Source organism: Dermacentor variabilis, chromosome 7 (genome assembly GCF_050947875.1).
Source record: "Dermacentor variabilis isolate Ectoservices chromosome 7, ASM5094787v1, whole genome shotgun sequence".
Lineage (NCBI taxonomy): Eukaryota > Metazoa > Arthropoda > Arachnida > Ixodida > Ixodidae > Dermacentor > Dermacentor variabilis.
The window spans coordinates 46157245-46181273 of NC_134574.1; the positions used below are offsets into that span (position 1 = coordinate 46157245).

The 24029-nt window shown below is 45.3% G+C and overlaps 1 protein-coding gene across 1 annotated transcript in view; it reads left to right on the plus strand.

Annotated features, from left to right (window-relative positions):
* Positions 1-24029, plus strand: part of LOC142588613 (cytochrome P450 2C20-like) — an 89684-nt gene that overhangs the window by 56394 nt on the left and 9261 nt on the right. The window contains exons 7-8 of the mRNA XM_075700448.1: positions 18192-18307; positions 19477-19735. Of these exons, the coding sequence (XP_075556563.1) occupies positions 18192-18307; positions 19477-19735 (375 nt within the window). The remainder of the gene's footprint in view (positions 1-18191; positions 18308-19476; positions 19736-24029) is intronic.

Below are 24029 nucleotides of genomic sequence, written 5' to 3' on the forward strand. Positions count from 1 at the left end.
TACGGTTTAGTGGGCCGAGCAGCTGGGGCCGGCGAATGCTTTGCAGTGAGGTGCATCACTATAGAAAATACGGGGCTGCTATGCGATTGAAGTGGATTGGGCCGCATCAAGGGACGCTGTTGGAAACTGCGGGCGATACTTCTCGGAAGGGTCGTTCGTACTTCTTTGGGCGCTGGTATATGCGTTCAGACCGCTGAAATGGTGTATATAATTGGATATCACATACCACCATCATCACCATCAGCCTATTTATGCCCACTGCAGGACGAAGGCCTCTCCCGGCGATATACAATTACCCCTGTCCTGCGCCAAGCGATTCCAACTAGCACCCGCAAATTTCCTAATTTCGTCGCACCATGTAGTCTTCTGCCGTCTTCTACTGCGCTTCTCTTCCCTTGGTACCCATTCTGTCACCGTAATGGTCCAACGGTTATCTAATCCGAGCATTACGTGACCTGCCCACCACCACTTTTTTCTCTTAATGCCTATTACAATATCGTCTATACCCGTTTGCTATCTGATCTATATCTCTTTTTGTCTCTTAAAGTTATCCCTAGCATTCTTCGTTCAATCGCTCTTTGCGCGGTCTTTACCTTGTTCTCGAGCTTCTCTGTCAGTCTCCAAGTATCTGCGCCGTATGTCAGCACCCGTAAATGCAGACTGTGTACTTTCCTTATCAATGGTAACAGTAAGGCTCCCAGTCAGGGGCTCACGACGCCTGCCGTATGCGATCTAACCCATTTTTATTCTTCTGTGAATTTACTTCTCATGGTCAGGCGTCCCTGAGAATAATTGACCCAGGTAATACTCCTCCACAGACTCTAGAGGGTAACTTGCGATCTTGTACTGTTGTTCCAATGCCAGGTTATTTATCATTATCTTTGTCTTGTGTATAATAATCTTGAACCCCACTCTTACACTCTCCCTGTTAAGGTACTCAATCATTTGTTGCAACTCGTCCGCAGTGTTGCTGAATAAAACAATGTCATCGGCAAACCGAAGGTTGCTGAGGTATCCACCGTTAATCCTTACTCTTATATCTTCCCAGCTTAATAGCTTGAATACTTCTTCCAAGCACGCAGTGAATAGCATTGGAGAGATTCTGTCTCCTTGTCTGACTCTTTCCTTTACACGTATCTTCCCACTTTTCTTGTGTAGAAATAGGGTGGCTGTGGAATCTCTGTAGATACTTTCCAGGGTATTTACGTAAGCGGTCCGTACTCCTTGATTTACTAACGTACTTAGGGTACTTAGGGTAGGTAGTGACGGCGGATGCGGATCATGAGACGGAAATGATCAGAAGAATAATAATGGGCTGGCGTGCGTTTGGCAGGCATTCTCAGATCATGAACAGCAGGTTGCCATTATCGCTCAAGAGAAAAGTGTATAATAGCTGTGTCTTACCAGTACTCACCTACGGGCAGAAACCTGGAGGCTTACGAAAAGGGTCCTACTTAAATTGAGGACGACGCAACGCGCTATGGAAAGAAGAATGATGGGTGTAACGTTAAGGGATAAGAAAAGAGCAGATTGGGTGTGAGAACAAACGCGAGTTAATGACATCTTAGTTGAAATCAAGAAAATGAAATGGGGGGCAGGGGCAGGACATGCAATGAGGAGGGAAGATAACCGTTGGTCATTAAGGGCTACGGACTGGATTCCAAGAGAAGGGAGTGGTAGGTAGGGTAAAGTGTAGTGATCATTGGTTAGTGAGTGCGAGGATTCACCTCAATTTGAACAGAGAAAGAGCAAAATTGGTCAAGAAAAAAAGAGGTCAACTTAGAGGCAATAAGGGTAAAAGCAAACAAATTTAGGCTGGTACTTAGGTAAGGTGGGCGGATGAGATTAAGAAGTTTGCAGGGACGACATGGCCACAAGTACACGACCGGGGTTGTTGGAAAAGTATGGGAGAGGCCTTTTCCCTGCAGTGGGCGTAACGAGGCTGATGATGATGATGATGATGGCTCCTTGCTTACGCAATGCCTCTATTACTGCTCGTATCTCTACTGAATCAAATGTTTTTTTCCTAATCTATGAAAGCCATATAGAGAGGCTTATTGTACTCTGCGGATATCTCGATAAGCTCATTAAAGACATGGATGTGATCCATTGTAGATTAACCTTTCCTGAAGCGAAGTTGACTAAACCCCAATTTTGCCCTCATTCTATTTGATATTATTTTGGTAAATGTTTTATATAATATTGGGTGTTAGATAATAAGCCTATAATTTTTCTGTTCTATAACGTCGCCCCTTTTGTGGATTAGTATAATGTTGGAATTCTTCCAGTTTTCTGGGACTCTTGCAGTGGATAGACACTTCGTGTAGAGAGGCGCCAGTATTCCTATCATTATGTCTTCTCCATCTTTGATTAAACCGACTGTTATTCCATCATCTCCTGCCGCTTTTCCCTGTTTCATGCCTAACAAGGTCCTTCTGACCGCATCTCTAGTTATAGGAAGAGTTTCTGTATACTGTTCATTATTATTTCGAATAGAGTGCTCCTGAGTTCTCTGGGTACTGTAAAAGTCAGAATAGAATTCTTCCGCTGCTTTTATTATACCTTCGAGATTGCTGACATTACCCTGCTTATCTTTAAATGCGTAGATCATGGTTTCTCCTATGCCAAATATCCTTCTCACTGATTTCAGGCTGCGTCCACATTTAATGGCTCCTTCGGTCTTTTTCGCGTTATAATTTCTAATATCACCTATTTTCGGTTTGTTGATCAGTTTTGACAGTTCCGCGAATTCTATCTTATCTCTTGAGTTGGACACTCTCATTCTTTATCATTTCATTATTAGGTCCTTTGTTACTTGGGAGAGCTTGCCTACTGGTTGCCTTGGTGCCCTGCCTCCCACTTCAACTGCTGCCTGTGAAGCCAGCCTCGTTACGGTTTCATTCATTACCTCCATGTCATCGTCATCATCTCTCTGTTCTAAGGCTGCATATGTCTTTGCAAGTACCAGCCTAAATTTCTCTGCTTTTGCCCTTATTGCCTCTAAGTTGACTTCTTTTTTTCTTGACCAATTTTGCTCTTTCTATGTTCAAATTTAGGTGAATCCTGGCCCTCACTAAGCGATGATCACTACATTTTACCCTACCTATCACTTCTACAGACTGCTCTATGCTGGGATTGGCAGGAAGTATGAAATCAATTTTATTTCTTGTTTCACCATTAAGGCTTTTCCAGGTCCATTTTCTGTTGCTACGTTTCCCGAAAAAGGCGTTAATTATTCTCAGCTTATTCCTTTCTGCTAATTCTACCAGCATCTCTCCTCTAGCGTTTGTTGAATCGGCACCGTAGTTGCCAATTGCCTGTTCACGCGTCTGCTTTTTCCCCACTTTTGCATTGAAGTCCCCCATTACTACGGTATACCGCGTTTTCACTTTTCTCCTCGCTAATTCAACATCTTCATCAAACTGATCTACTTCCTCATCGTCTTGACTGGACGTTGGAGTGCAGGTTTGTACTACCTTTAGTCTATACGTCTCATTGAATTTGATTACGACTACTGCTACCGACTATATCACATTTATTTATGCCTTATGAATAGATGTCTTTTTCCTCTTCCTCATTTCATTTGATATTTTTAATGCCACTCAGTGATTGCACGCGCATTGCGGCCGCAGTGTCTGCTTTCAGTCTCCTATATTATTGTACAGTTTTCTTTGAAGAAAAAATATTTTTCTTTTTCTTCAAGCATCATGTATCAGTCGTGTGTATTTTTGTGTATACTGTTTTTTCTTAGAAGGTCTTGCGTAATGCAGGGAGAAAGACATATGTAAACTTCCTGGCCTTGTCGCTTCAAACAAATAAAACATGTTTGCCCAACCTGGCACCCTGTACTCAGGTTTACGTGGAGTATTATTATAGAAAAAAAACTGCAGTGCAACTTTCGAGGTAGCCTTTATATATGCTAATCTTTGGACCGTAGGCCACGTGAAATTTTTCTGACCAGTTCATGCTTAACAAAAAAAGAAGAAAAAGCGAAGCGGTAGCCTAATTAGTAGCTAGATAGTGGATATGGTGTTGCGCTGGTAAAATCAAGCTCGCGGGTTCAAACAAGGACCAGGAATTTGATGGGATCGAAAACGAGACACCCGTGTTCTTCTGTTCAGTTGCCCGTTCAAGAACTCAAGGTTCTGAGCTGAACAGGATGTCTCATTATCATGTCGCGATACGTAAAATGGCAGAATTGGTTTCGGTAAAAAAAAAAATGTTAGCTGCGTCCTTCACGTTTATTCTAGGGGTATATGAAAGAAATTATTCTCGAGTATGATTTATAAGAAAAACATGCTGCGCTTATCATTTATTTCAAGCCGAAATGTAGATAATTTCCTAACTGTAAGTCTGCTGAACTAAACAGCTTCTGCAGGCACGTACGCAGGTTTTTTTTTTTTGGGGGGGGGGGGGGGGTTGGCCCAACCCAAGGAAACCTTTCTGTGGAAATGATGGGTGGGGGGGGGCACCTTTATTAGTGTGAATGTGAGGAATGCCAACCGTTCGCCATAAAGACGCGCAATCCCACAAAATACAAATAAAATAACGTGTATCTCACATGTATAGGCCTGTGAGATAGAACTCTCCTTTGCTTGTTAAATAAGGAACCACATCAAATGGAATCGCGCAAGAAGTGCAGGAAGAACACTGCCAAGAACAAGTAACCAAGCGAAAGTGTAAAATAACTATTTCTAGTAACGTTTTCTTTTAAATTAGCTCTGGAAGAAATACAGAGGAATATATATTTGGAGAACAATTACAGCTCTTTTGGATCCCTCGTTTAGTGCTTATCAAGTTAAGTGGCAAGACCAACTCGTATTGTATTTTGGGAAGTTGCGTAATGATGCGTGGCTGCCAGACCCGTATAGCCGGGCAGAGCAAATGACGCTGCACTTCTAGACGTACTCCACTCACCACGGGATGTTAGAAAAACAACCACATAAGCATTGCAGAGAACTGGCTACGTCAGGCGTTTAGACAGATAACGGTAGAAGCGTCATTCAAAACACACAGAATCCTTCTTCATTTCCGGTGGCGCTTTCGCTACTTGCTTGTCAAATAAAAAAGGTGTTGCTCCACAAATAGTTTCACAAGCTACGGTTAAATTTGTTAATTTTCGTTTTTCCTTCTTGTTTGGGTGTTGCCTCGGTACTCTCCTTTAGCAGATCGTTTAATTTCTCAACTCCACCCGCCGTGGTTGCTCAGTGGCTATGGTGTTGGGCTGCTGAACACGAGGTCGCGGGATCAAATCCCGGCCACGGCGGCCGTATTTCGTTCGGGGCGAAATGCGAAAACACCCGTGTACTTAGATTTAGGTGCACGTTAAAGAACCCCAGGTGGTCGAAATTTCCGGAGTCCTCCAATACGGCATGCCTCGTAATCAGAAAGGGGTTTTCGCACGTAAAACCCCATTATTTAATTTCTCAACTCCTTGCGAGTCTTGTTTCCAGTTGACTATTTCTGGTAAAAAGTGCTGTACAATTAGGGAAACGCCAGACGAGGTAACGGGCGACATTGAATATATATTTCTGGTGCGTTTAACGGTTCTCGCAGGGTTTGATCATGAACGCTGGTTCACACGATTTTATTTTCCACCTGAGCTAACTGATATAAAGGATATATGATTCCGAGGATATGCCAGTGTAGCGGGGAGCCGTTACTCGCCTAAATAATAAAGCGAAAGCAAAAGTTAAGCGCAACTGGCATTAGGCTGTTTTGGAATAGTGTTTGTCGCCTTACGTACGTAAAACGTAATCACCTTTGCGGGATGTTACTGTGCGCGTCCTTTCAAGACCTTTAATCTACCCTACAGGAACGCAAACGTAATGAAGGTATCATAAAACAGGGCGCTGTCTGGTGCCTCGTGCAAAACGTATTCAAGCCAAGACAATCCATTACCAATCATCCTCTTCTTGCTATGCCGACGCGTCTTGTTGCGTACGGCCACGGAATCGCTGAACAATCTGAGAAAGTGGCTGTAGAGAAAGCGGAAGCTCATTTCAATAGTCATTGGCGATCAACGCGAGTCAGAGCTCCGCCATCACGAGAATTCACGCAGAAGCGGAAGCCATGGGTGCCACCGTGTTCGACAACACTATTTCTTAGCGCACGTGAAAATTGGAACGTTAAACTCGCCAAATAACGTACGTTATCATAGCACACCTAAACTGCACGAACCGAATAACAGCATGTGCAGTAATGCATGACAACGCTATTTTTTTTACGTACATAATCTTTTTAAGTTCGGTTGCAAACGCTAAACTAAAGCTGTCTGTCTTCGGCCGCAACTCGTTCCACGATCGTACGGACCAGCTGACTACGAACTGAATCCCTTTCCTCGTCAATGGATCAGACTAAACAAAGAAGGTTGAACTAAAGAAGCAACAGCGATGCACGTGACTATTGCAATAGATGGTGACAACTGAACGCATCTTGAATTAATCGCGCTGGTACTGAATCGATGGGAAAACTGGACTTTACACCCCAGGAGATGTGCATAACTACCGCCATCCAAAAGTAGGGAAAAAGGTAGCAAAATGTTAACCGCCGAATAGCTGTCAAGTCTCAAGAATTTATTATTTGGCGACACTTTAGGAATATGTGTGAGGAGTGGTGGCGCTAGAAGGGGGGGGGGGAGGGGTATGCCGCTTAGTTTTTTTATAGGGCGTGCTACCCTCCCCCCCCATGCAGGTGCCTGAGCATCTCTGTTGTAAACGGCTGCTTTCAGCTATCCGGTGCACTACCATAAGGACAATAATAAAGCAATTAAAGGAATGGCATGCCTCGCATGAGCGTAGATATATTTGTAGGTCTGCTGTGTTCGTTTAAGGCAGTAAGTCTGGTTCCACCTTGGCCACTAAGTTTAAGTGGGTTGCTGGTAGGTTGAAACTGTCAAAAAAGGTTTTCCTTGCCGGAATCAAGTTAGCAGATTTACAGGCTGCCTCAAATTGGAAGACAGCTAGGAACTTTTTCAGCAGACCTGAGTAGCACCATTGTGTTAATTCTCTCGGGAGCTGGTGCGCCTCTGCGCTACAGCTACGGCTCTCCAGCTGCACAATCATTCAGAATGAGTGTCATAAGAGTCCTCACTTGCCTGTGCCCCTCTCCTTCGAGACTTCAAAAGTACTGTTATGCGTTACATTCGAACGGAAGCGGCTATTCGATAATATTATAGCGAAGCTGTTAAGGGCTGCTTTCCGCCTTATCGTGTCCGTGTGTAGACGAAAAACACCCCATACGCGGGCCATTTCCGAAGATAGTGCAATGCCGTGCGGACCCGCGGTGGATGTGCGGTTCGCCATTATGGGGCCCACATACACAGCTCCGCTGGTCATCCTTCTTCACAGAGTGGAAAGGCATTGAGTGTTTTTTTTTCAAAAGTGAATTATGTCGAATGCGATCTGAATAGCAAATACCATTCGATTAGACTATATATTTCTTCTTCATTTCGCCTGCTGGCAGCATGAAGGAGATCGCCAGACATGTCACGGAGATTTTGTTTGGTAAAACCTTCCCGGTCTCCCCAATTCATTCCGAGTACATAGGCAATAATTTTCCCTAACACTGTTGTTCATATTAAAGTCCAATAATTGCCTTGATTCCTTTTCTCGGAGCGTCAATTGGTTCACCTGGGGCGGGTTCAGCTTTTGAAAGAAACACTCTTATAGCACTCGGGAATCTTTACTTTTCCAAGCAGTGCATTTCGAATGGTTGGTTATTTCTCTCTTACATATATGTCGTGGATATATAGATATGTCTATATACCATTATATTTATCTAGCAGTGCATTGGACATCTGCATCTCTGCACGCCATGCAGTTAACAAACCTGGTTTATTTCATTGTAAAATTGTTTTCTTTTATCATTGTCCCTGATCAATATCCCACCAACAAGAAGCGCGCGTAAAATGATACGATATCGGTAAAGTTTCCTTGCGTACCTTCATGTTGTAGATAGGCTGCTTCTGTGGCAAAAATTGCGTGTTGCTATTAGGAAATAATGTTAAAAATAGCAGTTCACCTCGCAAAAGCTACTATTGGTACCGGCCGACAAAAGTCGCGGGCGCACTAAAGCAAGTAAAACAATAAAAAACAAATTAATTGCAAGGACTATAACAAGAAAAACTGGCCGTCCAACAGCGTCCGGGCAACGAACGCGCGCTCACTAGCAGACGACGCACTTGACAACGACAGCAAGCTTAAAGACCCATGCCTCAAATATGTATACGTAGCAGAAAGCGTTAATGTAAATTTGCACTTGAAATAAGGGCCCTTTATAAGAGGATACGCGCGCAATTGGTCTCAGCGCCCGCAGTGAAATTACGTTGAAATTGCCGCATAGGGTGCCTCCGCCCCCAATCCGGTTCGATTTAAGCGCACTGTTTTTCCACATGCGACGCCTCAGTGGGAGAGCGCCATTTGGCCATCTCGACCATTGTCTAGCGCAATTTAGTGTCGCGCGAGGGAACCGAGCTCCGGAGGAGGAAGATGCCTGCAGGTGAAGAAGGGAGTAGCGCAGGTAAATTTCTGCTCTTTCTTTCGTTTTTCTTCCTCTCGGTGACCCCCCGCATTCTTTTTCCTCTCCTTTCCTTTCTTTTCTTTTCTCCCCGCCTTCCCACCACTCTCCCGCTCTTGCCCCCTTGTCTTGGAAACCACGCTCACAGACTTCAGGAGACAACGCTCGTTATATCCGAAGTCTCTCCCTTTATAACCAACCGCCACCGACAACAATCGCACGAGCAGTCACTGCACATACCCTTTAATACCAACATACAGAAGATGACGAGGCCGCTTTTGACGAAGATAGGTCCTCCTATCGAAACGTTGGCCAGCCTTGCTGAGGCACCTTACCCCTGTTTAAAACCTTTATACAACAGTGTCCAATAGTAGCGCCAACCAACTCCCTCCTGCTGCGTTCCCCTCCCCCCTCCGCGCGGCCTCCACAGTGGCACTGCCTATGCCGACCCTGCCGTAGGAGATGACTGGTTAGCGCGCTAACGCAGGAAATCCACGGAAAACTTCGTTCGAGCCCTGTGGAGGAATTTTTGAGCCGTGATTTCGCTTCGTCGGTAACGGGCCTCAGTATTGTCGTGTTAAAATTGCGCAGTAGAATAGAGGAAAAGAGCGTAATTTAAGGTGTAAGGCGACCGCACGTTGAGAGTTGGTGTTGCTAAAGCGCGGCGCCTGCACGTTGTATGCTCAAACACGAGCGAATTACAGGAGTTTAATGTTGTGACAGGCCGCCATTGGAATATGAACCTGGCAACGTTTAACGCTAGAACGTTATCTAGTGAGGCGAGTCTAGCAGTGCTATTGGAGGAATTAGAGGGCAGTAAATGGGATATAATAGGGCTCAGTGAAGTTAGGAGGCCGAAAGAAGCATATACAGTGCTAAATAGCGGGCACGTCCTGTGCTACCGGGGCTTAGCGGATAGAAGAGAACTAGGAGTCGGATTCCTGATTAATAAGAATATAGCTGGTAACATACAGGAATTCTATAGCATTAACGAGAGGGTGGCAGGTCTTGTTGTGAAACTTAATAAGAGGTACAAAATGAAGATTGTACAGGTCTACGCCCCTACATCCAGTCATGATGACCAGGAAGTCGAAAGCTTCTATGAAGACGTGGAATCGGCGGTGGGGAGAGTGAAAACTAAATACACTATACTAATGGGCGACTTTAATGCCAAGGTAGGCAAGAAGCAGGCTGGAGACAAGGCAGTGGGGGAATATGGCATAGGCACTAGGAATAGCAGGGGAGAGTTATTAGTAGAGTTTGCGGAACAGAATAATATGAGGATAATGAATACCTTCTTCCGCAAGCGGGATAGCCGAAAGTGGACGTGGAGGAGCCCGAACGGCGAGACTAGAAATGAAATAGACTTCATACTCTGCGCTAACCCTGGCATCATACAAGATGTGGACGTGCTCGGCAAGGTGCGCTGCAGTGACCACAGGATGGTAAGAACTCGAATTAGCCTAGACCTGAGGAGGGAACGGAAGAAACTGGTACATAAGAAGTCGATCAATGAGTTAGCGGTAAGAGGGAAAATAGAGTAATTCCAGATCAAGCTACAGAACAGGTATTCAGCTTTAACTCAGGAAGAGGACCTTAGTGTTGAAGCAATGAACGACAATCTTGTGGGCATCATTAAGGAGTGTGCAATGGAAGTCGGTGGTAACTCCGTTAGGCAGGATACCAGCAACTTATCGCAAGAGACGAAAGATCTGATCAAGAAACGCCAATGTATGAAAGCATCTAACCCTACAGCTAGAATAGAACTGGCAGAACTTTCGAAGTTAATCAACAAACGTAAGACAGCTGACATAAGGAAGTATAATATGGATAGAATTGAACAAGCTCTCAGGAGCGGAGGAAGCCTAAAAACAGTGAAGAAGAAACTAGGAATTGGCAAGAATCAGATGTATGCGTTAAGAGACAAAGCCGGCAATATCATTACTAATATGGATGAGATAGTTCAAGTGGCTGAGGAGTTCTATAGAGATTTATACAGTACCAGTGGCACCCACGACGATAATGGAAGAGAAAATAGTCTAGAGGAATTCGAAATCCCGAAGGTAACGCCGGAAGAAGTAAAGAAAGCCTTAGGAGATATGCAAAGGGGGAAGGCAGCTGGGGTGGATCAGGTAACAGCAGATTTGTTGAAGGATGGTGGACAGATTGTTCTATAGAAACTGGCCACCCTGTATACGCAATGCCTCATGAGCTCGAGCGTACCGGTATCTTGGAAGAACGCTAACATAATCCTAATCCATAAGAAAGGGGACGCCAAAGACTTGAAAAATTATAGACCGATCAGCTTACTGTCCGTTGCCTACAAAGTATTTACTAAGGTAATTGCAAATAGAATCAGGAACACCTTAGACTTCTGTCAACCAAAGGACCAGGCAGGATTCCGTAAAGGCTACTCAACAATAGACCATATTCACACTATCAATCAAGTGATAGAGAAATGTGCAGAATATAACCAACCCTTATATATAGCTTTCATTGATTACGAGAAAGCGTTTGATTCAGTCGAAACCTCAGCAGTCATGGAGGCATTACGGAATCAGGGTGTAGATGAGCCATATGTAAAAATACTGGAAGATATCTATAGCGGCTCCACAGCCACCGTAGTCCTCCATAAAGCAAGCAACAAAATCTCAATAAAGAAAGGCGTCAGGCAGGGAGATACGATATCTCCAATGCTATTCACAGCGTGTTTACAGGAGGTATTCAGAGACCTGGATAGGGAAGAATTGGGGATAAAAGTTAATGGAGAATACCTTAGTAACTTGCGATTCGCTGATGATATTGCCTTGTTTAGTAACTCAGGGGACCAATTGCAATGCATGCTCACTGACCTGGAGAGGCAAAGCAAAAGAGTGGGTCTAAAAATTAATATGCAGAAAACTAAAGTAATGCTTAACAGTCTCGGGAGAGAACGGCAATTTACAATAGGCAGCGAGGCACTGGAAGTCGTAAGGGAATACATCTACTTAGGGCAGGTAGTGACGGCGGATCCGGATCATGAGACGGAAATAATCAGAAGAATAAGAATGGGCTGGAGTGCGTTTGGCAGGCATTCCCAAATCATGAACAGCAGGTTGCCGTTATCCCTCAAGAGAAAAGTATATAATAGCTGTGTCTTACCAGTACTCACCTACGGGGCAGAAACCTGGAGGCTTACGAAAAGGGTTCTACTCAAATTGAGGACGACACAACGAGCTATGGAAAGAAGAATGATAGGTGTAACGTTAAGGGATAAGAAAAGAGCAGATTGGGTGAGGGAACAAACGCGAGTTAATGACATCTTAGTTGAAATCAAGAAAAAGAAATGGGCATGGGCAGGACATGTAATGAGGAGGGAAGATAACCGATGGTCATTAAGGGTTACGGACTGGATCCCAAGGGAAGGGAAGCGTAGCAGGGGGCGGCAGAAAGTTAGGTGGGCGGATGAGATTAAGAAGTTTGCAGGGACGGCATGGCCACAATTAGTACATGACCGGGGTTGTTGGAGAAGTATGGGAGAGGCCTTTGCCCTGCAGTGGGCGTAACCAGGCTGATGATGATGATGATGATGATGATGATGAATGTTGTGACTGCTGAATGCGTGTGAACGTGGTCTCAAAGGTTAATTTACGTACCTGCAGGATACTTTTGACGGATGGCGAGTGAAAGATTCCAACTGTCTGGGGCCAGCAATGCCTATCAAGCGCGGCGCTTCTGCTCTGCGTCTTTTGCAGATGTGTAGCCGATTCATGGGTTCTGACGGCCATGGGCGAGGTTCTCACACTTTGACAGTATTGATAATGTGAACAACGTACCGGCAGTTATCGCGGCACACGAAATCGTTTATTTATTTATTTTATTATTACAATGCAAGAAGTGGGAATTCCATAGGAAGGGCGAACGTAATGGTAAAAATGGAAAAGGAGTTTATATCTGTATAGTGCGTGCGTCTGTATTCTTTTGCGTTGTAAGTTTTCGCAGGAAAGCAGCGTCCACATATAGCCCGTACAATACAGACTGAGCAAAAATATTAATTATTGGGTCTTACGGGCCAAACCCGCGTTCTGATTATGAGGCACGCCGTAGTGGGGGACTCCGGATTAATTTCCACCGCCTGGTGTCTTTCAACGTGCCACCAGCGAAAATACACGCGTCTTCGCATTTCGTCCCCACCGTAATGCTGCCACCGTGGCCGTGATTTCCTGCGGTGACTTCGTGCTTAGCAGAGCCACACAATAGCCGCTAAGCTAGGACTGCGGGTACAGAGACAGCGAGAACAATTTGAGAACCAAACAATCCTCTAATGAATTTAATAAAGATGTTTATCGCAGTACTGCAGACAAGCAAAGCATACTGCACAAATGCACATAGTCCACTGAGCTGTCATGCTCGCACAAACAATGAAACCCGAAGGAAAAACAAGGAATAATTATTAAACCGAATTGCAATAGATACACTAATTCTTGAGGTGGCATACTGTGATGCAAACTTACATAACTGCTTTACGCACAGCTTCTATGGCAACTCAGTCCTCACTACATAATCAAAAACCGCTAAATTATTTGTCGCAAGAGATGGAAGGCAACGTACAGTGCATAAGGAGCTTGCTATGACCATTTGAATAATCGGATGCATAAAAGCCTTAGCGTTATGCAGTAAAAAAAGTTGATCCTTATCAGGAAGTATGTGATCCTTTGCAGCCTTTCTCTGCTATGATAACCCTGCACACAAAACTTCAGACTAGCCCTTGCTCATCCCTCCAATACCGAAGACCCCTCAGGCAGCAATCGGCATAGAGGCGAAATGCAAGAGGCCCATCTGCATATTCCTCGTAGGCTTTCCGTATCTATCCTAGCACTGGCGCCGCAGGTACCGGAAGCCGTGGGGCATTTTTTTTTTTCGTTGCGGGGTGCTTGTGTCGTCACGACGATAGAAAGTTTTTTTTTTACGGTACTGCTCCCGAAGGGCACAGGTAGCGGCTAACGGAGGCCTCAGGAGAGCACCTGATATTGCCATAAAGCAGGTAGCGCACACAAAAACTGGTTGTCCGCGACGCGACAGTGGACAACATATGTTATGCCCCCCATGCCACGCACAGGTCTCGGTGAGCCACAACCCAAGGACCAGCCCTGGTTGTAGCTTTGGTGTTCCCGTTGCCCCTTTGGTGTCCTGGAGGCGCCGCCAATAATACGAAACAATGACACATCGTTACAACTAGTAAATAAAATCTTTTAAAGAAATGCAATCACACCCAGGCACCAATTTCTGACGACGCACCACCGCACACGTGCGAGGTGAATTAGGGAACGCCAATGAGAAATTATCCGGCCCATGTACTGTGCGGTCAAGTGCACGTTAAGCATCCCCAGGTGAACTAAATAAAGTTATTTGGAGCAAACCACTACGACCTCCTTCATAGCCATAGTCCCCCCCCCCCCCCGCTACGGTACCTTAAATATGTTAAGCACCACAAAGCAGATTAACAAATGCGGGCATATATTGAAGCTAAACGACTGCATTCGTAAGCCTTAGCGAACCTTGCAAAAGCGTGGGACAACGTGCTAACTTGTGGTGGTGCTCAAAATGTCTTAATAATAATAAATAATAATTATTAATAAAGTCGCTTCTATGTTACACACCTGCTGCAGATGCGAACACTTTCGTGGCAAAACAAAAATTATATGAAGAAAAGCGAAGACCTTCGAAAAAGTAATCTTGAACGCGCTAAAAACCGCGCACAGCATGGACACATGCGGAAGCATTTTTCTTAATTAGGCAATAGTAAACTAGGTTCAAGAATAGATAACGAAGAACAGTCACCGCTTCAGAATGCCATGAGTTTTTTGCAAGCTCCTTGACGTCAACCCGCCCGATGCTATGCATCCATGATTTTCTTATTTGTGCGCTGCGCTCGCCGGATGGTAAAAAAATAAGCGTTTTGCGCTGCCCTTGTTGGTTTCCGCAACTCAAGGCCCAGCAGCACGGCATCACAATGAAATTCTTGTCCACTACACACTTGATTAGGTGCAATAACGCACTGGCTCATTCGGTTTGAGACGTACATTCGTTGCACTGGGTCGACAACAGCGACCGGAGCGCACTGAAAAGAAAAAAAATACACAAAAGCGCAACACGTGCTTCCACGTGACACGCATTGGTCAATGGGGAAGCGGAGGAGGCTGAGGCGACGGGAGTCGTGAAGTAGGAAAGGCCGGGGAGAAGGGGGTGGCGGAAAGATCTAACAATGGCGCTACTTTTGAAATATTAAGAGGTTTTAGAGCGCGCGTCACGGCGTCGCCACCTAGAGGAAATTCTAGCTTGCGTTGAAAGATGCGTGGAAGGAGAACGGAGGCGAAATGTTACAGAGGAGGAGGATAGGCGGAAGCACGTTTGGTTGACCTCCTCTGGCAGATGCTACGACTTCTGAGCGCGCCATGGCCCATGGAGGAAAGAAAAAAAATCAAGAGGGAGCGTCATGCGACAATCTTGAAGCCAAGTCACACAAAATTTTAAAGGAGAAATAGGCCCTGACGGGATAAGAAAGCGGTAGATTTAGTCGGCTTGCTTTGTTTTCGTCTACTACTTGGGTTTCTGAACATGGGCAAACAGTAGGCAAACAGTAGGCATGGAAACACACGCCGAGTTTAGTGAAGGAGCTCAGGCGTGTGAAGCAGTCGAGTCTGTTATGTCAGTCAGGTAAGGCACCGACCCACCACCTATTGCGTTGAAGCGGCTCACCGCTTAAGCAGCAGACAGGCACCAAGGGTGTAGTGAATGAAGGCGTGGCGTAACTGGCATTGTGCCCAATAACCCACAAGGACCACCTCAAACAATATTTTTCGTGATTCAGGACGTCTTCAGGGAAACGAGGGAAAGTTTCATCCGGTAAATATGGGCAGGCAACCAAACCACCTTTCCAACGGCAATTCGTCGCGTTTGGGGACGTCTTCTGCGAAACAATAATGCCTCGCGCCCCAGCAAGGATGGCAAGGCGATGTTTTTGTCCAGGGTACGCTGCTACTCCTTTACCGTGGGAAAAAAAATTCGTCTTTTTTGTGCCCAAGCATGGACTGGTGAGCCGAGGCTTGCGCGGGATCTCGAACCTATTTAAGACTGTGCCGGCGCATTGTTAACATAGGAGGTCACAGTCGACGGTTTGGCTCTGCTAAAGGTCTTCGGCCTCTCAGCAGAGTGGCGAGACCTCACAAAGCGCGTCTCTCCAGCATAACGACGTCGCACTACACAATATTACAAAACAGTGCACGTAAGTGTGAAGTGAAGGCGACGAAGGTTATGCTATTTATTTTTCTCACGTCGAAAGGCGCACAGCAGAACCATTTACTAAGCTAAAACGCGACAAAACAATTCACCGGCGATTACGATACTCCGAAGTGAGAAATCTGAGTGGAGCTTCATATATTGAATGGCGCGGGCAGTCTGTCTCGAGCGGCACGTTGCCAACGGAGCGAAGTGTGGCGTGACTGCCTCGCTAATCTGGGGATCGCGAGAGCCAGCGCATGGGTGCGGCGTGGTGCGATTCAGAGAGCGCGCCGCCGACAGACCCCCCGGACGACGCACGCTTATCTCGTAGCCACCGTCGCCGCACTATACGCTTTTTTCTTCTCACGCTTTGACCGTACCCACCTCTGCTTTCCGCCCCATGCGCCCTCCTCTACGCTTTCCTTCTCGCGTCTTTCATTTCCAGCTGCGCCCCACATTCGCTCTGATATTTCGCTCTCTTCGTTTCCTCGGGTACGCCGTCGCCGAATCTCGCCCCGGAAACGAGCACCCAAGAGCTGCACACTCAAATACCCCGCGAGACATCTCGTCTCTTTCTAGGTGCCAGACAGCGCGGCAAGAATTACCATAATATTCGCACCACACTTAAAGGTGCACAAGAGGTACTTTGGCGAAGCAATAGACCATGCTTCGATATTCAGGACGTGTTTCTAGGGGAGAACACTGGCAACTGCACTAGCCGCGCTGGCAAGCGGAAGTGACGCTTTGGGAAATCTCTCATCATAGGTCAGGCACCCATGTCTTTCTGAACGTTTGAAGGCAATGAATTTGAAGAAAAGGATGATGTGTGCATTAGTTGAAAACCACCACTTCCCACGTGCCTCAATGCCTGTGACGGCAGGCGGCACCTAAAGTGATTACGCACCAAACCATCTTGAATGGTTCGTCAATCATGTGAGCCTATTCCTACCGAAAAAGGCACCGCACACAAGACCCCATAAACGGGGAGGGGCGGCTTCAAAGGACATTGGCTTGCCGACCCTTGCGGAATCATGGGACCCTTCCTCCTTGTATATTTTTTTCTCCCATGGTGTGCGCTATTGACTTACTGGTTTCATCTCGCGATCGAAGGTCGAGCGCCAAGCGAGAATGACTAAGCAGCAGATGAAGCGGCAGCCGGCCGAGCGTGAGTCGACCGACCCTGAAGTCGTCACCAAGTGTAGGGCGCGAGCTGACTAATACTTATTAAAAAGCGTAAACGTACATAAAATATACAAAATAAAAATGAGCTTTGAAGAAACCGCCACACTTACACACAATCAAACCATTTTTTTAATGTTCTACGCGCAATGCAGAAAAAGGGAATAGCACCTTTACACTTGGGCATGACCCGTGTTCCCGAAGCGAAACCTCACTGTAGCTTTTTCTCATTAACAATGGTGCCCATCTTATCATGCACATGTAAACTAATAAAACTAGTATTTCAGACCGAAAACTCTCACGTAAGGTTATTGCTTGCTGTCGTTGGATTTATTATCGTGCCAAGGGACATCTTCTCCGTTTATGCCAAAGTGCTGGTGGTCTGTATAAACGGTGGTTACAAACGAAGCTTAAAGTAGTATAGACATGTCTCTGGAGTCAATAAGAGGGTGAAGGGTAATTTATTACGCTAACAATCTTAGCTGAGAGCTCGTCGAGGGACAATGTATGTATTGCATCATTTCACGAGCAAGTGTAGTGTACGATTCCTGTTTGAACGGTTACCTGATAGGAGCAATCAGTACAGTAACCTAAGGTAAAGCGCAAAAGAGCACGCAGGACGACAGAAGGCGAGGAAGACACAGCACCAGCAGCGCTAGCGAATAGATAGTGCACTCTAAGGCGACGAAGTTTCGCATTAGCAACCAGACCAGCAGTCTCTTCTTTTGAACATCCACATGACAAAGTGTGACCTTTTCACCAGTTGCAACCGTGGGGGAGGCGAAGGAGTTCAGAAATTCACAAGGAAGTTGGAATAAACTGAAAAAGTTAAGAACGTTCAGTGTGACAGCGCAGGAAGGTGATGTCACCAGAGGCAAATTTATTGTTTATATGCGAATGCTCTCAGCAATGAAATACGACGCAAGTGCAATATGAAATGATCTGTGATTTGTTCGTTGAACGAATAATAACGCCTGCGTTTGTTGAATTACATAACTAGGTTTCTGCATATAGGAAGTGCAATTTACGTATATTGGACTTTTCCTATGCTCATTTTACACAAGCCAATGTAATTACTGCCTTAAATGAAAAGAAGTATATGAATACTATTAGCAATTGTGAAAAAATAATTATGCTTAGAACTTTTCCTAATGAGACTTCAAAAGCCCTTTTAACAACTGAAGAACAACACAGCGTTGCAGAAAGTGTGATAATATTTTTTTTCCTTCTTCAAGGAAACAAGTGCTTGCGTACAAAGAGAGCAGCTGTGGAAACGAGCGCAGAGACTTCATTCTCGGTTATCTTCAGAAGATCGAGGAGGACAAGGAAGAACGCAAGTGCCTGTTCACCGGTAATTCTTTAAATTTCTTGCGCAATAGCGCTCTCGTGTTAGCGATCCCTTGCTTTTAGAAGTTCGTATATTAAGCAGAGCTTAAAGTTGAACAAAAAGGTAACCGACACGACTGACGAAGCAGTGGCCTTCAACTAATGTTTACTTCTTGTGCATTTATATTCAGTGATCTGCATGAAATCAACGTTAATTTAACGATAGCGGCAGGTTGTTTGTTGTCCTTACTTATTTGCCCCGTCCACCACGCTGTTTAAGTTTTGAGAACGGAACAGCTGTATGGCACAGCAGCCAGATAGGATTAGCTATAGCTTCATGAACATTTACTTTTTGTAAGTGCAATTTATTATTTTAATTCGTCACCAGGAGAAATAATGCTAGGGACTGAAGCAGGTCAGTCCAAAATACAAAAAAAAGAACGTCGAACTGTTAATGAAAGTCGTCAGTGCCTCTTACCTATGTGACATTGTCAAAATTATACTATTTAGTTATACATGCTTTAATTCCAGTGTAGTAGTTTAGTAGATGGGCGTGTACATGAAGATGTGTTGGAACAATAAACAAATAACAGTGGTAAATACGCTACTCTATAAAATTGCCATATAAACGCTGTACTATCAGTGCTCTGAAATCACAAATGAAACACTCAATATAGAAATGAACACTTACACGGCAATACCTTGCTAAGCAAGATAGCTCAATACATACTATCTGTACAATAATTGCAAATGGTATTTTGCGGTACGGAGTGGAACTTGATCAGGATCAGTGTTTTGTTTGTCCAAGAGGGCCCAGTCTATTCAATTCCTCTTGTGGTGCTTTGAAAAAAAAAACTAATATCTACAAAGGTCGTGATCAAGAATTTTTTTGAGTGGATGTACCTTTGCTTTGTCAAATGCTCGAAGTCATAATTTCAGCTCGAACAGAAGGAGGCAGGCTGTCATTAGGCCGACTTCCTTCAATGATCATAATTTTGGACAGCGGGTGCACAAAGCAATCACAAAACAGCTGAAACACTGAATACATTTATTAGTAATTCGATTATTTATTGATCACGGTTATAGGCACTACGAAAAATACGCGCGCATTAAAATGGTGTGTAAACTCATTGCGGAAATATTTTGAACTACATGGTGTGATGATATTTCTGGTGCAACTGCACTTTTATGCAGACGAGTACCTGGTGGGCAACATTACCTCCTTCCTGACAGCTGGAACCCTTAGCACAGCTGGAACGCTTGCCTGGGGGTTGTTTCAGTTCGCAAAAAACGTGGACACTGTCCAAGCTCGTGTGCAGCGTGAAGTAGACGATGTCGTGGGGCCACATCGGCAGCCCAGCTGGGAAGACAGGAAGCAAATGCCGTTCACGCTTGCCTGTGTTTGGGAGCTCTACCGATGGGCCACTGCGACTGTTACCGGTGTGCCAAGAGAGTGAGTGCACCTTGTCGAAGACAAGTCGCGTGGTTTATTGTCGATAAAGTATGAGCTGTTGTGTATGCACCGGTATGAAAAGCTAGGGCAGTTAGCGTGAGGCAAAATATTTAGAATAGTTCACTGGCGTGTTAAATAACGTCAATGATTTCCGTTTGCTTTCATCTCATGCAACAATGATGTTGGATGCCTCAAATGTCAATGGCATTCGACCTCATTACGGCGGCGTTGTGAAGTTGCTTGCAGATGCCAGGACATCCATTTTTCTGCACCCTTTCAGCTGCATTGCGTGCGATGCCGTGCTAACATATCGCACCCTCACAAGGTTAGGACTCCATCAGGGGAATGCAAGCTCTCATATTTGCTATCCCTTGAAAGAGCGTCACCACTCGCCACAAACTATCAATTTCTTCACAGCCAACCTCATTATCGTACTGGGATACCAAGAAATAGTGGTGGAGCCACTATTTCTTGTCAGGCAAACAGTCAGGCAACTCTAAAATGAAAAGTTTGCTTGAGAAAGAAGGACATTTTCAAAAAAAATGTCATTCGCATTGTTTATTTTTCGGTTTATCGAAATAATCAGAACACATAATTCCAGTATGTCGAAGTTATCTGCACGTATTTTTACTTCGGAACGTTCACAATGACAGCATATTGGCCGGTCACATCTTTAACGCTCCTATCAGCACTGAAGAGCCAGGTTCAAGTTTTGCACCTGCTCTGTCGGATTTTCACACTTCTTTCAGCACTGAAATGACGTTTTTTTTTGTTCAAGTTGGATTCAAGTTTGGACTAACTCTGTCATAAACAAGTCCATTTACAAATCGTAATAAACGTTATCTGCACGTCCAAAATGTGACCCATATTCCGGTTCAGTATTGTTAAAGAGTATTCACGTTTATTCATGATGTCGGCAAAAACACGAAATAAGCGCACACGTGCACGAAGACAACTTGAAGTGTATCGTCGCGTAGCGAAGTTGAGCACTTCTCACGGCAGTGATCTCGTGTACTACTAAGCTGTTGATAACATCGATTGCACCTGCCACGTACGTGTGGTAGTAGTTGTCTACTTTAACTGACGTTTTCTAATAGTATTTCACCAAAAAGCGGAATAAAGCAGTCTTAGGCTTCGAAATGACAATCTGCAAATAAAAATTGAAAGGATAATAAGTTTATATGGCGATGTATAAGGGATGATGTACAAGCGCTGCAGCGGTGGTGTAGAGGTAGAGCATCCGCCTCGCGTGCAAGACGACCGTGGTTCGAATCCCGGTGCCGCGTAATTTTTAGCGGATTAAAGAAATCTGCCTGTTGATAAAATTGCAGAAACAAGGCATAGAGTGCGCACTGATCCCGGTGACCAGAACCGGTAACGCACTTCGTCACCATGGCAGTATTGGCCAACCTGGTGCAGTACTTGGCCCCAACCTCCTATTTGAATACAACAATCAGAATAGATCTACTTAGGGCAGGTAGTGACCGCGGATCCAGATCATGAGACGGAAATAATCAGAAGAAGAAGAATTGGCTGGGGTGTGCTTGGCACGCATTCTGAGATTATGAACAGCAGGCTGCCATTATCCCTCCAGCGAAAAGTGTGTAATGGCTATGTCTTACCAGTACTCACCTATGGGGCAGAAACCTGGAGGCTTACGAAAAGGGTTCTACTTAAATTGAGGACGACGCAGCGAGCTATGGAAATAAGAATGAAGGGTGTAACGTTAAGAGATAAGAAAATATCAGATTGGGTGAGGGAAGATACGCGAGTTAATGACATCTTAGTTGAAATCAAGAAAAAGAAATGGGAATGGGCAGGACATGTAATGAGGAGGAAAGATAACCGATAGTCATTAAGGGTTACGGACTGGATTCCAAGGGAAGCGAAGCGTAGCAGGAGGTGGCAGAAAGATAGGTGGGCGGATGAGATTAAGAAGTTTGCAGGGACTACATTGCCGCAATTAGTACATGACCGAGGTAGTTGGAGAAGTATGGAAGAGGCCTTTACCCTGCAGTGAGCGTAACCAGGCTGCTGATGATGATGGTATAAGGAAAAAAAAGGACATTTAACATCAGCGTTACAGCAGCCACTCTACATAGAATTACACGTTATTTTTCTGTAAAGAAAAATACACAGGTTTCTACAGCATTTACTGGTGCATAAACATCATAACTGTACACCCTAACCCATTTTTTGAAACAAGGAGGATTTTCCTTAACTGCCTTTAGAAAGACAAATTTGAGATTTTCTCTTGTGCCACTTCCGCGATGTTTGTGGTGAATGGACCACGGTATAATACATTTTAATAAGTGTGAAAAAGTGAGTACGCGCGTGCATGTTCTCATAGGGCCACCGTAGTAGCTGTGGCAAATGGCATGACGGTATTTTTAGCCCCTCTGAAAATCATTTGCAATGCTTTGGGCTCTATCGGTATTTGTTTATTTATACCTTTTAGAGAGAGACAGAGAGAGAACATAATGCAGAGAAAGGCAGGGAGGTTAACCAGAGGTAGTTTCGGTTGGCTACCCTGCGCAGGGGGAAGGGCTAAGGGGCATAAAAAGAGAAACAGAGTGGAAGGGGGAGCTAGAAAGAAAAAGAGACAAGCACGAACAAAGCACGTACCCTACAGAGCGGTAGGGAGTGGCATTCTTAGAGTCTATCGTGAAGCCCCGTGGACCGCAAGAACCTTAATAGCGCGAGTAAGGCCTTCAACGCGGAGGTTCTTTGGGGCCATTGGCCTAAAGCTTTTAGTTCTGAAAGTGGACGATTGTCCAACTGGTCCAGTACTCTGCACATCACTTGTCTCTCAGCACTGTACCGCGGGCAGACACAGATAATGTGTGCTTGCGTCTCATCGATGTTACATGTGTCGCACGTGGGGCTGTTGGCCATTCGTATGAGGAAAGCATATAAGTTTGTAAAGGCAACGCCTAGCCACAGACGGTACAGCATGGTCTGTTCACGTCGTGGTAATCCAGGCGGGAGGTGCATCCGTATGTCCGGAGACAACGAACGCAACCGACACATGGTGAAAACATTCGAGTCAAACAGGGGCAAGGTACACTCATGGGACATCAATCGCAGCTCAGCCGCAGCGTCTGTTCGCGAAAGCGGAATGAAGACTCGTTGACCACTTTCATGTGCAGATCAGGCGGCTTCGTCGGCGTGGTCATTCCCGCTGACGTACAATGTCCTGGAAGCCACTGAAAGATTATGTTGTGTCCCTTGTCATGGCTTTGATGATATATGTGCCGAATTTCTGAGGCCAGTTGTTCATTGGGTCCGTGGCGCATGGGGCTTCGTATGCACTGAAGGGCTGCCTTGGAGTCACTAAAGGGTGTCCATTGTTGCGGTGGCTTCTGCTTAATGAAATCAAGTGCAGCAAGGAGCGCCGCGAGTTCTGCAGCCGTCGATGTGGTCACACATGAAGTTCTTGATTTGATTTCCTCAGATTGTGCCGGGATGATGACTGCAGCAGCAGAGCTGTTGAGTTTTACTGAACCATCTGTGTATACATGTTGCCGGAATCTGTGCACGTTGTGAATGTGCTCCAAAGTTGCTTGTTTCAAAGCTTGCAATGGCGCTCCAACTTTCTTTCTGATTCCTGGAATTGTCAGCTGCACTTGCGGCCGGTGCGGACACCACAATGGATCTGACAATTGTGTAGCGGGCGTTAATTCTGATGGCAAGTAGGACTGATGTCTTACAATAGTTATAGCAAAAGTTGAAAGTGGCTTTTTTGCTGGCAAGCAAGCAAGTTGGTGCGAGGGAATGCGAGTCAGGTGTCGGATGTGTGCTCTCAGGACATCCGTATCAATGTAGACTGTCAAAGGAGCGTCTCCCGCTATGGCCACTGTCGCAATCGATGGCGTAGTTTCGGGAAGACCGAGACAAGTCCTGAGTGCTTGGGCTTGCGCGCTCTGGAGTTTGCGAATATTCGTAGTGCAAGTACTTGCTGGTACAGGTAAGCTGTACCGCAGGAAGCCCAAAAACAGTGCTTTATATAGTTGCAACATTGACGGTACTGTTGTGCCCCAGGACTTCCCGCCGAGAAACACAAGAAGGTCTACAATGGCGGCCAAACGCTTTGTCATGTACGAGATGTGAGGGCTCCAAGACAAGTCTCTATCAATGATGACGCCAAAAAATCGGTGCGTTCGTCTATATCGTATAATTTGGTCATTAATCCGCAAAGCATACGGGGCCATCGCATACGCAAAGCATACGGGGCCATCGTTCACCGAGGAAACAGTGCAAAAAAACCACATGCATTGTCTATGGCATAAATATA